Source organism: Hyaena hyaena, unplaced genomic scaffold (genome assembly GCF_003009895.1).
Source record: "Hyaena hyaena isolate Hyena2069 unplaced genomic scaffold, ASM300989v1 scaffold_47, whole genome shotgun sequence".
Classification (NCBI taxonomy): Eukaryota; Metazoa; Chordata; class Mammalia; order Carnivora; family Hyaenidae; genus Hyaena; species Hyaena hyaena.
Window position 1 is genome coordinate 396814 of NW_024080679.1, and position 17588 is coordinate 414401.

Consider the following 17588-nt stretch of genomic DNA (forward strand, 5'->3'; position numbering starts at 1 on the left):
TCTAGAAATAGATATGGCTTGCTGGTTAGAAAGGAAGGAGTGAAGAAAGGATGATTAAAGTTGGATTTTTAGTAAAAAAAATATTTCATAATGTTTGAAATCATCAATTTTCACAGTCACAAAGATACCAAAACATATTACCATAAGCACATTTAGTTTATTTTAAGAAAATCTAAAAAGAAAAATTTCAGACATAAAATCAGAACAGTAGTAATGAGTATGACCTTGTAAATGAATGTATTAAGAAATACATTATTCAACATCAAAGTGTATTTACCTGCACAGAAAAATGCAACAGCGATAGCCTAAAACGGCACAGTCTAACAATTTCGGTTAGTACATTTTTCAATGTCAGATGGGTTTTACAAAAGTAATAGTCCACCTGTCATTGTTCCACATTACTATTTTGGACTATCTGGAGGGTTCTCTGTGAAAAGTAGTGAATAGTCACAATTATAGCATATTTAAAGGAAATGCAGTTTTATTACTTTACAGAAATACAGTAATAGTAATCCTAAGTTCTAACAATGTATCCTTGATTTAATGAATAAAGAAGAGTCATTTTAATCAGCATTTGATTATTTTTATGCAAATGGAAGCTATCATAATGCTTGAAAGTAGTTCTCCTAAGTTTGTTAAACATTTCCCGCTGAAATTTTATTTATATTATCCCTTTGCTTAACAAACTATAAAACAAAGCTAAATGCCTTTTCTGCTCTGTTGAATTTGCAGAGACCGAACTAGTAGATCCTAATTTCGTGTGGTTTTATTATGTACACTCTGAGCCCGTGATGACATTTTATTGGTATTTCGGTTTATTAATTCAGATATGCAGACTTTATACAAGATATTGATTGTCTGAAGAAATAAAGTCCCAGAGGAAGATTGTCTTTATCAGATTTATTCATCAATATTTTACAAATGAAAATGATTATATATAGTTTATAGTTTCTGAAAGGAAATAAATCTGTAGCACTATTTGCAGAACTATGATATTTATGTTTCCATATATTGGGAAAGAGTGCTTCCCTATATAACTGCAAATATTTTAAGAAATCATGATCCTCTCTTGTTTAGAGCATACACACTCTTGAGTCAGTTAATCAACAATTGTTTTTCCTTTCCCGTCTCCAGTGTCCTGACCGCTAGACAGAAAAACGGGCAGAACAGTTAGCTTACCCCAGGTACATAATAGAGTTGTAAGCTGCTGTAAAATAAGGACTTTATTTTGCAGTGCTAGGCAATTACAAAATGCAACAATGAAGGTACTGTGACTTAATTTGGTTGAGGATTATAAAATATAAAGAAGTGGCTAGTGAGGGGCACCTTGGGGGCTCAGTCGGTTAACCACCCCGCTCTTGATTTCAGTTTACGTCACGATCTCACAGTTGTTCGTGGGATGGAGCTCTGCACTGGGATCTGCGCTGCACTGGGATCTGCGCTGGGATCTGCGCTGATAGCACAGAGCCTGCTTGATATTCTCTCTGTCTTGCTCTCTATCTCTCCCCACCCCTCTTCGCATGCTCGCTCTCTCTCAAAATAAATAAATAAACATTTAAAATAATTAATGTATATAAAGGAACGGCTAGCGAATGAATTTGAAGAGGGAGCTGAACTGGTGCCGTTGAGGACTGATGTAGAAGCCGCACTACATTCTAAAGGATGGCTGGGATCTGGGCTTTCTAAATCAGCATTTGTTTTCCAATCATTTTTTAAAAAGTCATTGTAAAAATAGTATTAATCGCAGTTTGGTCACTTTCCAATCTATTAACGCTACCCCTCCTGCTGATTTTCTTGTATATTTATTCCAGTCTTATCTCTGTATTTGTCTTTTTAAAATGGTGTTGATCATAGTCCACGAACTATTTTACATCTTTTTTCCCCTACCTAACATTATTTTAGAAGCATTTTCCCTGGTGGCTCATAGGCTTCCTAACCATCATTTTAGTAGATATTTAATATTCTGTGATGTGGACAAACCTTGATTTATTTAGCTGGTCCTCTATTTTTGATCTTCATTTATTTCCATTTTATATTATCATAAATAATATTTTGAGTTATGTTTTGTATACAAGTTTTCTTTTTGTTTTTGTTTTTGTATACAAGTTTTCTACATAGATTAGATCCCTTTTTCATTTCTCATATGTAGTGTAGGTGGGCCATGGAGTATGTACATTTTTTTTTAACTTTTGTCTTCAGAATAGTACTAGTTTATAATATCACCAACAACCTATGACAGGTCCTAGTTCATCATATCCTCCACGGTATTTGGTGTTTTCATTTTTAAATAAGAACATCAAATGCTATTTTAATAGGTCAAAAATGGCACAGCTTTGTATAATTTTCTGTACCTGTTTTACTAATATTTTCCCATGTGTATATTGTCTATTCATATGCTTAGGCATTCTACATCTCTTTTTAATGTTTATTTTATTTTATTTTTTAGAGCAGGGGTTGGGGGGGAAGGGCAGAGAGAGGGAGACACAGAATCAGAAGCAGGCTCCAGGCTCTGAGCTGTCAGTACAGAGCCAGACACAGGGCTTTAATCTGTGAACTGCCAGATCATGACCTGAGCTGAAGTCGGATGCTTAACCAACTGAGCCACCCAGGAGCCCCTTTTTATTTTTTTTAATGTTTATTTTTATCTATTTATTTATTTTGTTTTTTGAGAGAGAGACAGCATGAGTGGAGGAAGACAGAGAGAGGGAGCTGGGCATTTTGCATCTTATATATCAAGTGATTTGTGTATGCTGTCTTAAATCTAAATACTTCCTTCTGCCTGGTCTTCAGTGTTTTATTTGATCTATTATCTATTATGATCAGTAATAGAATTTAAAGTGTTTTACTTCTTTTGCTTTTTCATGTTTAGGAAATAGTGCCAAATGGATTAGAGTTCACTCAGTGAAAAATTTGAGAGAAATAAAGGTTTTTTGTTTTGTTTTGGTTAGTTTGATTTTGTTTTGAAACTTCACTTGGGTAAGTAACTCCCCCAGGAGATACTTACTGTTAGCTGGGCCTGCAGTAGCGGCACAGGTAGAGGTTTTACAGACCATGCAGTGAACACACGCCTGTGAACACACACCCGTGAACACACACCAGTGAACATGGGATTCAAATAGTGTGAGAAGAACTATAATAGAATATTTGGGGGATGGCCAAACTAAGTGTGCCATCTCATCCAAACTGGATGAGGATGAGGAAAGACTTCTGCCACTGCCTTATCTCCTGAGCATTTCTCTTTTGTGCACCTGATAATGTCCACATTAGACCAGCCTAGAGATGTACCGTACGTTATGGAATCACTTCCTAGCTTGCTTCCTACGTTTGTTTTTTCCTTCTGTAAACAGTATTACAACAAATGCCCTCATATGAGAATTGTAGTGAGCGTGTTGTATTACTTTCTCAGGGTACATTTCTAGAAGTGACATCATTAGATTACGGTATATGCATATTTTGGGGATTATAGATGCACAATGTTGAATTGCCTTCCAGAACGTGTTTATTTCCATATAGAGCATACGAGAGTTAGTTTTCATTATACTCTTGTTGGCATTTTTTTTAATGGATAAATATGATAAGTGAATACGGTATCTTCCTGCTCTTTTAGTTTGCATATCAATTAATTACCAGTAAGGTCAGACATATTTTCATGTGCTTATTACCTCTTTTTTTTTTCTTTCTGAGAGATTTATGCCTGTATTGCACCCATTGTTTTTTTAATTTGGGACATTTGCTTGCTCTTCTATGTATATTAATGATTTTAACTCAGGAATTGTCTTTTTACCTTTGTCTTAATGTTTTTCTACCCTTCTTTGTGTATTTGTTGTTTATCTTATGACTGATTTCTAAATATATCTACCATTTTAAAATTGTAATGAGATCAAGATTTAATAAATTATAAAAAAGATGATGCTGGAGGTGATATTCAAATTTTTCTTTCCCACTTTCTTCTTCTGGAAAGCCTAGAAAGTTTAAATTTTGTGATAGTCTGACTTAAATATGTTATCAAGGTTGTTTTAATTTTGAGAAAGACCTCTCAGCAGATATTTACATATTTACTTGTTTAATTTTTTTTTTCCCTTTTTTTTCCTCCCCTCCCACTTCTTCCCCCAACCCCTCACTCCTTAGGTACGAAGCTCTCTTTCCATTAGTATTGTCGTGTTTAATGTTTGTCTGGATACAGGTGGAGCAAGAAATCCTGCAGCAACACGGTGTTTCCCGTAAACAGAAGGTACCTGGGCAAAATCACTGTTGCATTTATTTGAGAATAAATATTTTCTGTTTTAGAAGGAAGCTGCAGTGTTAGTCCATCAAAAATGTTAATGACTGTCATTTAAGGCAGTCATAATTAAGTTAGTAATAAAAATTAAGCAATTTGTAGGAAAAATTTCTATATATACGTAGAAATATGTATATAGCAGAAATATATATATTTATATAATGTTTATGTAAATAAATATATATGTAACAGAAAAGCATGATTTTATTGTTTTATAGGCAGTAAATAGGTTGGGAGATTATTTGTGAATCACTGATGTACAAAAACATCAACGTAGATGAAAGAGTAGAGGAGAAAGAATGTTCTTGATCTTATTTTCTTCTATTTTCATATCTAATTTTTCCTTCCCTCAACTTATTTTAGTCACAAGAATATTTAACATTGTCACAGTCAATTCATGAATTTAGTCCCAAGGTGCCGTTTGTGTTTTCAGTGTTGTTTTCTCTTTCTAGTGGTCCTGTCCCACATTGTTTATTCTGCTGCCTTAGTGATTGTGGCCTCAGTCCAGATCTTGAGCTGTTTATTCAACACAGTACACTTTGAATTGGCTAAAAGCCAGCTAAATTTTAAGAACACATTTATCATGCTGAGCTATACAGTGAAATTGATGTCGCTTGCCTTTATTTTAGAACTGAAGGTAATTATAAGAAATTGGTCACAGAATATTTAGTTTGACTGAGGTCAGATAAAACGAATATTGCAGAAAAGCACCTTCACAGTTGATCCATTGATCCTTCCCTAAGTGGTTCCAGTTGAGTTTACAGAAAGCAACTGATAATTTAGAATAATTAATTTCAACAATAAAGGAACTTTATTGAAGTATATTAAATAATTACTGGTTTTTAACTTTCAGCCCTGGAATATTAAAATAATACATGAAAAGCAGTTTTGATCAGATTCAAATAAATTGTCAGATTGTCCTTAATAGTAAATATTAATATTAAGTAGATACTAAATTTAAAAGTAACATTTACTGTGTCATTTTTTTGAGTTCTGTTTTTTAATGGAAAACAGAGACTTCTTTTTCTATAAAGGAGTATTAAAGCATGCAAAGAATTTACTGGAAAATTTACATGGGAAGTGGAGGATGGGGAAGGTCTCCCTTCAAACTCCCCCATGAGTTTTTATTTTTTCAGAAAGAGGGGGATTAAGCAAGAGTGCATCCATATTGTTGGAATTGATTGACTTTCAATTTTACCAAAAATAGAGATATTTTGTATTTTACAGAGAGAAAATAATTTGTCTGCAAATAGAATTAAGAGAACAACAAAGAAACAGAGAAATAATTTGTTTTTATCATGCTTGTTAATACCATACCATATTTAGGTTTTAGAAGATCAGGACCCTGAAGAATCAGGATTTCAAAAAGGGAAGAATTATATAGGGATTTGAAAGTGAACTATTCATATGGGAGAAGGAGAGCTCACATCTCCCATTTCTTACACATCCAGCAGTACTCCAGCTCTGCTCGGTGTATTGTTAGCAATGTCGTCTGCCTTTTGGCAGATTTTATTAAGATGTAACTAAGATGTAAGAACAGCTTTATTTGTTTTGGTCCTACCGGATAACCTGCTAACTGTTGTAACTTAGGAAGTTTGCCTTTGAGGGTAGAAGTAAGTGAACTGTTGCTGTGTGTTCACGTATTTGCGATTGTCTCCCAGATCACCAGTGTCCAGTTCACCTGCAACACTGATATAACCCAGTTTCGACAGCTCCATCTGGATGACATCCGTAGGGCCTTTTTCCTCGTATCCTTTGTTTGGACTTTTGCTTTAAGGCGCTGCAACCTCCCATTTAGTGGAGAAAGAGGGTGCCTCTACTTTTTGCTTAATGGTGGTATCACCTGGGAGGGGGTTAACCCCCTGTCAACAGGAATTTCCTTCAGATGGTTCACATTTGTAAAAAATGTTGAAACTGTAGAAAAGCACACAGAATGATATTAATACAGTGTATATTTCTGCCATCCAAGATACCAACAAGTGAATATTTTGTCATATATGTCACACATTAAAAAAAAACTAAAACATTACAATACAGCTTAAGTTGTATTTTTTTTTTTTAATTCCCAGCTCCACTCTAATTTCCCTTGTCCAGAAGAACCCACTGTTATGAGTTTGGTTTGTATCATTTTATGTGTGTATTTTATACTCATATACTATACCATATACATGTATAGTATACTCATATACTATACATATACTATACATATACTCATATACTATACTATATATAGTATAGTATACTCATATACTATACATATACTCGTGTTATATAACATCTACCTCACAAAGTTTTTGGATCACATCAGAGGCAACATTGTGTGAAAGTTATCAGTGTTAGAAGTTGGAAAGACAATATGGCAGAATGAAATCTCACTTTGGGAAGGCTGGCTGACCAGCTTCAATAAATTCATAGGGACTATTTCCTTTGAACTTACCATGGTGCCCTCCCTCTCTCTACCTCTTGCTTCTGCCCTCAGTTTTGCTCTCTCTTTGCAGCCTCCTTCCACTCACTCCATACTAATAAATACTTCTTCCCCTGAATGCTTCGCCTCCCTAAAGTAGAATTTTATCTTGTCTTTTCTGTTTACTACCAAGCTTTTTGAAAGAAAAATCTATAGTTGCTGCTGCCATTTCTTCCCCATTTATGTACTATAGTCTTAACCCTAGAACGCCCAGAGTGGTGCCTGGCACCTAGTAGCTCCGAGAAGATCTGTCGGATGTCTCTGCTGAGATTATATCGTCACTGGTCTGCAGGGGCGCTCTGACTGCACAGTCTGGTCTTAAGTTTTACTTGACCATTCTATAACATTCAACTCTGTTGACTTCTCTTTTTCTTTTTCCTTGACTCTCAGGACATGATCCAGGTTCTCTTCATACCTTTTACATCAGCTCTATTCTCCTTCACTAAAACTTCCTCTTCCTTTGTCTGACTTTGAGTGATGTTCTTCTCCAAGCTCTACACTTAACTTTCTCTACTTCCTGTGTCTGGATAATGTTACCCTCTCCTATAGCTTTGACACCTCCATGCAAACAACTCTAAGATTTACTTCTCCAACCTTGACCTTTCCTGACCTCATGACCCTTATGTCCAGTATTCTGCTGGGCATCACCGAATATGTGTCTGAAACCAACAACTGCCCACTCTTCTCCAAAGTCTGTCTCTGGGAGGCTTCATCTCATTGAATGGCATCACTGTACTCCCAACCACCCAGGCCGCCAACCTTGTCATATTTAACTGTTCCTTGTCCGGTTCTGAAGTCCCACTGTCTGCCCTCATTCTGCTCCCAGTGCACCAGCTCCGACCTTCCCTGCCCCTAACATGAACTACTGAAAAAGCTTCCCATTTGGATTTCCTGCCTATAATTATATATCTCCCTGATCTGAATATCTCATTGTCCCTGGTATTTCTTATTTGCATTGCTTACCTAAAATGTTTGCAGGCTTGTCATTGTCTCCACAGATAAGTTGGAGGCTTTTAATTAATATGCCACTAATCTGTTAATTAATACACCACTAATCTATTAGTTAATTAATATGCCACTAATCTTGCTTTGTCTTTCAGTGTATCCTTTAATAAATTCTAAGCTTCTGTCACACCTGTTAACGTGTCTTGACTTTGTCTTCTGTTTCCCCACTGTTTACCTTAAAATGCTTCTCATATACTTCTATATATTGTCATAATCTTAGTTACCGTGTGAGCACTTTGAGACTATTTTATTCGTAATTATATGTGTAGTGCTTAGCTCTGCCTCTGACATTTACTAGACAATAAATGTTTGTTGGTCAGTTGATTGAGTGAATAGATCCATGAATACATTTGAGTCTCAAGTCACTAACTCAAATGCCACTTTTTCACTGAAAGTTGTCACAATTCATATGTCCTCTTCAGTGCTTCTTTACCACTTTTGTGTATGTGTCTATAATAATAGCTAACATTTATTGAGTCCTTTCAGTGGACCAGGCAGTATCTAAGTGCTTTTCTAGCGGTTAGTTCTTAGATGCCAATAGGATTAATACTTACTTTTTATTACTGCACTAAAACAAATGTAAGCTTAAAAAGTGACAAAAAGATGTCTAGCATTTCCTCGTCTCATTCTCTGTAGAGTTATTATAGAACACGGCATCTTATTTCTTTCTGAGCCTTCCAAAGAACCTGGCATGTTTCAGTGCAGTGGGTGCGTGGCGAGCGTCCATGAACTGAAAAAGATTTCACCTGAAAATGCCTGTCACACACACTGGGTCCCTGTTCTCCGTCTGAAAAAATCCTCAGTGGCCAACTCCAGGTACAACACTCCAACTTGCTTCCGTTGGAGACCTGGAAAACGCCCTCCCAAAGATGCTAGTGACGAGTGGGGGTAACCTCGCACGCCTCCTGGTTTTAGGCAATCGCCTCTTCAGTCCGGTCCCTTCAACATTCGTTCGCGAGGACATTCACTTGCGATGATTTATGACCAAATGTACAGGTTAAAAACCAAGTTACCTTCATGGTAGGATAAACATATCTTTTCTAAATGAAGGAGAAATTTGTATGAATTCCGACTTGTTTTGGCATTTCCTTAACTCTATTTAGGTTTTCTTCCTAGTGACAGCATTTTTTGGAACTGGGAACATAGCTTCTGTTAACAGGTAATTTTAAATGAAAACGGCATACTTAAATATTATATAAAGTTATACAAATATATGATATAAATATTATATAAAAACTTATAAATAAATATAAAAAATAATACAAGTTAGATTTTTGTTCTGTACCATACTTTTTATCCCAAAGGACGTATTTTGGAGATTGGTGGTGTTGGCACACGCAGATCTACTTCACTAAAAGTGCCCTCTTAATATTCTTGATAACAGTGTAAGCTTGTGTTTTAGTAGAGTAGTTTTCAGAAAGTCAGTTTAAACATCCTTTTTAGTAAAACATTCTTTTAAAGTTACAATGTGAATTCTAAAATCTTTTCTCTTTATGTTGGTTCCTTAGCTTTGATCTTGCCTCTATCTATTGTTTTCTGACCGTGTTTAGTCCTTTTATGATGGGAGCCCTGATGATGTGGAAGGTTAGTTTTCTTATTTTCTTATTTTATTAAGATATGGAATACCAACTTGACAATAAACTTTGAAGAAAAAGATACTGATTAAGATTATCAATTAATTCACTGGGACATTATAAAGTTGTTGTAACAGAGTGAAATAGCATGGAAAGAAGACACTTTCCCAGACAATGCTGTATGGGAGGTAGGAGCCATTAGCTTTTACTCCAAAATATAGCTAATCTTTTTGCCTTATCCTTAAGCCCTCTTAACTTCCACAGACTACAGATTCTGTGTAAATTCTATCACAGATGATTCAACCCTGTGGGGAAATGCAGTGCAGATCAGAAGAGCCATGCTCCCAAAAATTCTGGATGTTCCCCATAAGACTGCCGACATGGTGTAATCTGTTCTCATAATCCGTGAACCTAGAATTGATTGGTTCACTCAACAAACAGGTCACTGGGTGCTTACACCTACAACAGTGCAGCTGGGTACAGTGGGCCCCGCAGGGCACCAGCGGTGCCAGGATCACGCAGGCTCCTCAGCTCTGGAGGTGCAGACTCCCGGGGAATGTAATTCATGTTCTTTCCTTTCTTCTTCAGGGTCATTATGCTTGTCTTATTCCCTCGAGCACAGTGCCTGGCACATTTTATGTAGTTAGTATAGATCTGCCAAAAATCTGATTACCTTCTGTTCAGCTCACAAAAGTAATCATTGTTAAAAGTGTATGTCTCTTAATTGGATTAATATTCTTTCTTTTGGTTATTGCATTGATACAATGTAATCCTAAGAAAAGTCAAAAAGATGTTTTTCTCATGTCCCATTTTCTGCTGAGTTATTTTAAAATGTGTTACTTCTTTAACTTTCAATTTCATTTTTTTTCAAAAATTTTTTAACATTTTTATTTATTTTTGAGAGAGAGCGTGAATGGGAAAGAGGCAAAGAGAGAAGGAGACACAGAATCTGAAGCAGGTTCCAGGCTCTGAGCTGTCAGCACAGAGCCCAGTAACGATAATGGGGCTCGAACCCACCAACTGTGAGATCATGACCTGAGTGGAAGTTGGACGCTTAACCGACGGAGCCACCCAGGCACCCTCAGTTACAGTTTTTAATGGTAGTTGCTCTTTTCTTATTCTACAGAAGAGTATTGGTCTTTCATTAAACATAAGAAAAAAGTGGGGGCACCAGGGTGGGTCTGTCGGTTAAGTGCCTGACTCTTGATCTCAGCTCAGGTTACAGTCATCTAGTCATGGGATCCTATCGAGCCCTGTGTGAGGCTCTGTGCTGACAGTGCAGAGCCTGCTTGGGATTCTCTCTCTCCCTCTCTCTGCCCCTTCCCTGCTCACACTCTCTCTCTCAAAAAAAAAAAAAAGTTAAAAAAATAAGAAAAAAGTAAAGAAGGGGCTTTGTCATTTGAGCTTCCAACTCTTGATTTCAGCTCAGGTTTTGATCCCAGGGGTGTGAGATCAAGTCCTACATCAGGCTCCATGCTGAGTATGGAAACTGCTGAAGATTCTGTCTCTCTCTCTCTCTCTCTCTCTCTCTGTCTCCCTTCCCCTTCCTCCCTCCCCTAATCTCCTGGGCACTATCTCTCTCTCTCTCAAAAAACAAAAACAAAAACGAAAACTTCCTTTAAAAAAATAAAGGAAAACAAAGTTTAAATTAAAATACTAGATCTTTACTCTCCAGCCACATTCAGAACTGTACTGACATAATGCACTGGATGGCTTTTTTGACTGATGTGGCCAGAAGGGAAGGTCCACCCGAACTGTATTTTAGTCATATGTCCTTCACTTGAAAGAAGCTTATACAGTCTTGAACATCATTTCTTTTCATTATCTTCTCTCTCCTTTCTTTTTATTCTACATCAAATGTGTGTGTGTGTGTGTGTGTGTGTGTGTGTGTGTGTTTTCCATTGGTTACTGGAATGCCGTATCTCAAAATATTAACAGTGTTAGCTCTGGATTATGGATTTTCAGTCAGTATAAATTGTATTATACCCTTCTCAATTTTTTAATAAATATTTTACAGGGAGTCTAAATTGTATAATCAGAAATAAAGTTGTATTAAGATAAATGAACAAAAAGTAATGGCAGAACAGCTAAATCCTGTATATAGAGTTACAGTATCAAGTGACCAGATGGGTTCAGGGATCTGTGAATCAAATTATCAGCCACTCTAATTTATTTGATTTGGGGCGTTCTGTGCCTTTCATACTCTCTTGGAATCATTTGAACAGGGTCATTAATTGTTATAATGACTTAAATCAAAAATTTGTATTAGGTTTTATTTGGAATGAGTGCTATTTGTTATCTTTTTATACTACATATCCTCTTGGTGTTGATATTTTAATCAATTTCATCACTATTCTATAAATCATCGGTATCATGGTTTTATTTCAGAGTTTGCTCTTCACTAACATAGATAAAATTATTTGAGAAGTTAAATTATTGCTATAAGCAGAAATAGCATTTATTTTTAAGTTTTTCAAATTCTTTAGCTACCCATGGCTTGGTTTTTTTGTCCTTTTAAACAGATTCTAATCCCCTTTATTCTTGTGATGTGTGCTTTTGAAGCAGTTCAGCTAACCACCCGGTTATCATCAAAAAGGTAAGGTGAATGTTTCAGAAGCATTGGATTTGTCCATGTTCAGGCAGTGAGAGTAAACATATGATTACTAAGATGCTGTAAAATGGTTGTTATTATAAAATTGAGACAAAAAATGTTGTGCCCTTGTAGCCAGAGTTCAGCTGTCATTAGAGAAAATTAGTTGATTAGAGCCTCTAGCAGACAAATATGCTTTCTCAGCAATAAAATGTTACTAGAATATTATTCAATCTAGTGAAGAGATTCACTAGAACACAGTAAAACATAAATGTTAAATTATAGTAATGACTTGTTTATTGTAGATATAAGTGCTTACAAAACACAAGGGATATCATTCTCTTTTCTTTTGGGTTATTTGTTAAATATGTATGAGACAAATGTGTTAACATTATTTCATTTCACATGGCTTTAAATGAACTGTTCTGCATGTCAGTAATTCACGTAGTTTCTTAGTCTTGTTTTCTACACATTTGACAAGTGGAATGGGAATTATTCTTTCTAAGTTTTGAGAAATTTCTGAGCAGTCAGTCTTAAGCAATCAAGACTCTGGAAGAGAAGCTGTCAACTCAACTATTTGCTTTTTTTAACCAATAAAATTGCCTCATCAGCATGGGACTGATCAGGCTCTGAAAGACACTTGAGATAAATATGAAGCTTCTTAGCAGTTATTCTTGAATCAAACTGGCATATTCAATGCTGAAGGAAATAACTAATATTAGCATAAATTTGCATATTCTTTTTGATGAGTTTAAGCTGGAACTGAGTTTAGCATATTCTTATGCATCTGCTGTAATAATAATAATCTTAAAAGATTTTCTTCCACTGTTTAAAAATAGCAACTTCTTTCTGGTTTAATTTAGTATTTTTACAGCATATTTACATGAATTTAACGTTGAAAACACTTATACCTTGTCAGTATCACATAAAAACAGATGCAGTAAGAAAAACTGGCAAATGACATGTGCTTCCTTGCATCTCTGTGAGCAGTTACATATTTGTTGGCAGGGATTTTAACGTTTAGCAAGGAAGAGCCAGAGACATGTGGAATGAGAAGTAGAGGGTGTGTACGTGTGTAGTAACTCTGTCCTGAGCCAGCGACGTGCGGAATGAGAAGTAGAGGGTGTGTATGTGTAGTAACTATGTCCTGAGACTGGCACACCATGGGCACGAAGATTACTTCATGGTTGATCCATTAAGGATGCTCTTGAAAACAACAAAAAATGATGCTTTTGGTTGTAAACAATGGAAATATAACTAATAGTGGCTGAAATAGGGAATTCAGTGTCTCACAGAACATGGAGTGCAGGGTTGGCATCCAGAGCTGGTGTGATATCATCAGCAACCTGCTTTTTGCCCTTCCATTCTGAGTTTGGCCTTTCTCCTCATGCCTCCGTGCATCATATCTGCCATCATATCTGCCCCTAACAGAAGGACTGTTAGGGGAAAAGGCCAAAGAGATATGTCAGCTGGTTCTCCTCTCCCATCAAGGAAGCGGTTCCTTTCCCAAATGATCCATCCAGTGTATTTGAGAGTAGGCCTGAATGAGCAGGACTCTAATGGGCACATGTTTCTTCTAACCTGAAAGAAGTTGTGGCTTGGAGTGGGTATAGGAAACCGACAGTTGAGGAAGATATTTTCAGGCCAGTCTATTTCACAGCATGAGGTGACGTGGAACTTAAAGACCTTCTGCACCATCATGCATCAAAGCCTAAGAGAGTACTGGACAGCAATGGAGAATGAGAAGAGTGTTAGGATTACAGAAGTATTCCACAACCAACCATATAATGATACCTAAGAGGGATAATTTTTCAGTTCTATATTTGAGCACATACTCAACTGTACAGGAGAGCCATGGCTAAACAGTAGTGACTGAAAAAGAATTTGGGGAGGTCAAATTGTCATCAGTGTAATCCAGCAGTCAAAAAGCTGGTTTCACATGCCCTGTACTAATTTAAATGAATACAATATGTTTTGAAAATATCACTTTGAATATTCTGTTTTGTTCTGTTAAATGTTTTGATCTTCAGGATCGTATGCTCCCATATTTAGGAATCCACATTTGAATCAAAGTTACACCAATATCGAATCACTTTTATTGGAAGAGCATTTTCCAGGGAAACTCTATTAAGCCAGCTTAGTTTTTCAATTAATTTATATGAAGTAATTTTAAGTTACTTCCAAAGGTTTTCATTTTTTTTTCAAAAGTTTTCATTTTGATTTTCAATTTATTGAAATTATTTTTATTGAGGTCAATTTTTAAAATTTTGGTTTCTTTATCTAATTTTTATCTATCTTAAAGTCTATGAATTTTAGCTCATGCTGGTGTGATTTTTTGTTTGTTTGTTTAATGGTTATTATCTCCAGCAGGTCTAATTTACTTAGGTCAGATTATAGGCCTGGTTTTATCAAGAAAGTTTACTTCCTCCATCATTGTTTTGTCAGTTAAAGATTTTACCCTGGGTGGTTTTAGCTTTCTGCAGTGTTTTTTGGTGTTGTTTCTACCATGTCTGATTTTTCTGGGTCAAATTTTGTAGTGTCCTGTGGAACCAAAAGGAAGGAATTAAGTCAGTCTTGTGTCTAAAAGAGATGTCACAATGTGTGGTAGTAGCCGTTTTCAATTTTATTTCGTGCTGATTACGTCTACCATTCCTTTAGCATATGACGTTTTGAATTTCCGTTGCCTGCCAGCCACTGTTCTAGCTGCTGATGAAACAGTGGTGAGTAGAGCTGTCCACTCAGTGAGATAAATAATAAATAAAACGTTTGCCATAAAATGTCAGGTTGTGTTAAATGTCAGGAAGAAAAATAGATTGAAGAGACATTTAAACAGAGACAGGAATAAACACAGAATGAACCATGAAACCCTATGAGAAAAGAGCGCTCTCAGCTGGAGAGGGTGTGGAGCACACAAAGGGCAGGAGGGGACATCATGTATTTGAAGAACAGCAGGGGACCAGCAGGGGACTCTGTAAGCAGAGTGTGCGAGCAGAACTGTAGGAAATCAAGTTGGAGAGATAGGCAGGGACCAGATCATATGAGGCCATTTAGGCCATAGTTGGGACTTGCAGAATTTTCCTAGTCATGGCAAGAAGTCACTGGAAGGTCTCAAGGGCTCCTTTGTCTATTGTATGGATAATAACTTTAGGAGGATGAGAGTAAAAGCAGGGAGGTCAGTTGAGAGACCATTAGAGATGAGCAGTCGTAGTGGGTTGGTGGAGGTGGTAAGAGGTAACAATCGTTATCCATTCATATAAAAACCGAGTAGCATGTATTTATTTCTTGAATCAAGGTATTCATGGGACAGACTCCTAGGATTCTAGCTGCTCAGTGGCATGAAAACATCTTAGAGATAAAATACCAAAACTCACCTGCTTTTAATGGAAATATTGTATCCAGAACGGGAAAAGTAATAATCCCATCCTACTTTCACAATGATTTGATCACCATAGGTATTGAACACTGAGTTACTTTTATGCCTTCTTGTTTGAACAATATGTGAATAAAACCAGGGAAACAAAGGACACATTCATAGGAAAATGGTAAGCGTGCTGCAGGCTTCTGAGAGGAGATAGTGCCTTGGGGAAACAATGTGTGTCATGGCAGGGAGCACAGGCTCTGAGGCCAGACTGGCTGTGTTCAAAGTCAGCTGTGCGACTTGGGCAACTTCTCTGTTCCTCAGTCTCCACAGAATAGTTCAAAATTTGCTCCGGAAAAGCTTTTTCCTTCTTGTTAATTAAGTCTTAGATCAGACACCATATTGTCTGATACACTTTTCTTACCCAGCTGCCCTCCCCTCAAATTCCTACATAAGTTAGGTAACTCATAGGGTAACTATTTCTTATTTTTCTGTTTCACACCCTGTCATGGGCTCAATTGTGCACCACCACCACCCCCCAGCCCACCAAATGCATCCGTTGAATGGGACTGTATTGGAAACAGGACCTTTAAAGAAATAATTAAGGTAAAATGAGGCCATCTGAGTGGGCCCTAATCCAATGTAACTGGTGTCCTTAGAAGAAGAGGAGATTAGGACACAGACATAAACAGAGGAGACCAGGTAGACACAAAGGGAGAACATGACTATCTAGAGGCCAAGGAAAGAGGCCTCAGAAGAACAACCGTGTTGACAACCTTGATCTGAAACTCCGCCTCCAGAACTACGAGAGATTGCATCACCGTTGTTGAAGCCACCAGTCTGTGGCACTTTGTTGTGACAGCTTCAGCTAATTCACACCCTCTGAACTCCGTAAGGACAGAGATTGTATCTTTCACTGTCTTTAATTTTATGTAAACTTTTTGTTACAAGGAGTGAGAAAGAAATCAGCAGTGTTAGGCAGGCACTGTATTAGATACTTTACATATATTACTTGACGTAATTTTCCCAACAGTACTATGAAGTAGCTGTTACCCTGCCCATTCTATAGATAGGGAAGCTGAGGGTAAGGAGATAGTAAGTCTTCTTCCTATGAGGTGCGTCTTACTTTAAAAGGGTTGCAGAACATCATCTGTGTTGGGTGTCCCACAATAAAACATGGTTTTAGAAAAACATTTAAAAATGTCAAACAAAACTTCAAAAAAGTTATTTATTTATCTATTTTTTATTTACTTCCAAGTAGTTAGCATATGGTGCAACAATGATTTCAGGAGTAGATTCCTTAATGCCCCTTACCCATTTAGCCCATCCCCCCCTCCCACAATCCCTCCAGTAACCCTCTGTTTGTTCTCCATATTTAAGAGTCTCTTATGTTTTGTCCCCCTCCCTGTTTTTATATAATTTTACTTCCCTTCTCTTATGTTCATCTGTTTTGTATCTTAAAGTCCTCATATGAGTGAAGTCATATGATATTTGTCTTTCTCTGACTAATTTCACTTAGCATAATACTCTCTAGTTCCATCCACATAGTTGCGAATAGCAAGATTTCATTCTTTTTGATTGCCGAGTAATACTCCCTTGTTTATATATACCACATCTTCTTTATCTATTCATCCATTGATGGACATTTGGGCTCTTTCCATACCTTGGCTATTGTTGTTAGTGCTTCTATAAACATTGGGGTGCATGTGCCCCTTCAAAACAGCATACCTGTATCCCTTGGATACATATCTAGTAGTGCAATTGCTGGGTCATAGGGTAGTTCTATTTTTAATATTTTGAGGACCCTCCATACTGTTTTCCATAATGGCTGCACCAGTTTGCATTCCCAGCAGCAGTGCAAAAGAGATGCTCTTTTTCTGGATCCTCGCCAACATCTGTTGTTGCTTGAGTTGTTAATGTTAGCCATTCTGACAGGTGAGAGGTGGTATCTCATTGTGGTTTTGATTTGTATTTCCCTGATGATGGGTGTTATTGAGCATTTTTTCATGTGTTGGTTGGTCAAAAAAGGTATTTAAAAATCTGTTGCATTTTTAAAAGTGTTTTCACTTTAGAGAGACAGAAAGAGAGAGAGTGCAAGTGGGGGAGAGGAGCAGTGGAAGAGAAAGAGAAGCTTAAGCAGACTCCATACTCAGCATGGAGCCTGACATGGGGCCTGATCCTGCAATCCCATGATCCTGGGATCATGACCTTATCTAAAATCAAGAGTTAGCCACTCATTTGACTGAGGCACTCAGGTGCCCTAAGTCTGTTGCATTTAAATTGCCTTTATTTTTTTCTTCTTGTTCTAGCAGATCTAC

General features: G+C 36.9%; 1 protein-coding gene across 4 annotated transcripts in view; it reads left to right on the plus strand.

Moving 5' to 3' along the window:
- The window catches only part of PIGN (phosphatidylinositol glycan anchor biosynthesis class N), a 102529-nt gene that overhangs the window by 71747 nt on the left and 13194 nt on the right, over positions 1–17588 (plus strand). For 3 of the 4 annotated variants that reach the window (XM_039230526.1, XM_039230525.1, XM_039230527.1), the window contains 5 exons: positions 4129–4231; positions 5941–6027; positions 8852–8907; positions 9257–9332; positions 11845–11918. In XM_039230526.1, coding sequence (XP_039086457.1) covers positions 4129–4231; positions 5941–6027; positions 8852–8907; positions 9257–9332; positions 11845–11918 — 396 coding nt within the window. Of the gene's footprint in view, positions 1–4128; positions 4232–4731; positions 4917–5940; positions 6028–8851; positions 8908–9256; positions 9333–11844; positions 11919–17588 lie in introns of those variants that run through there. The other variant, XR_005528166.1, reaches the window with a different exon arrangement.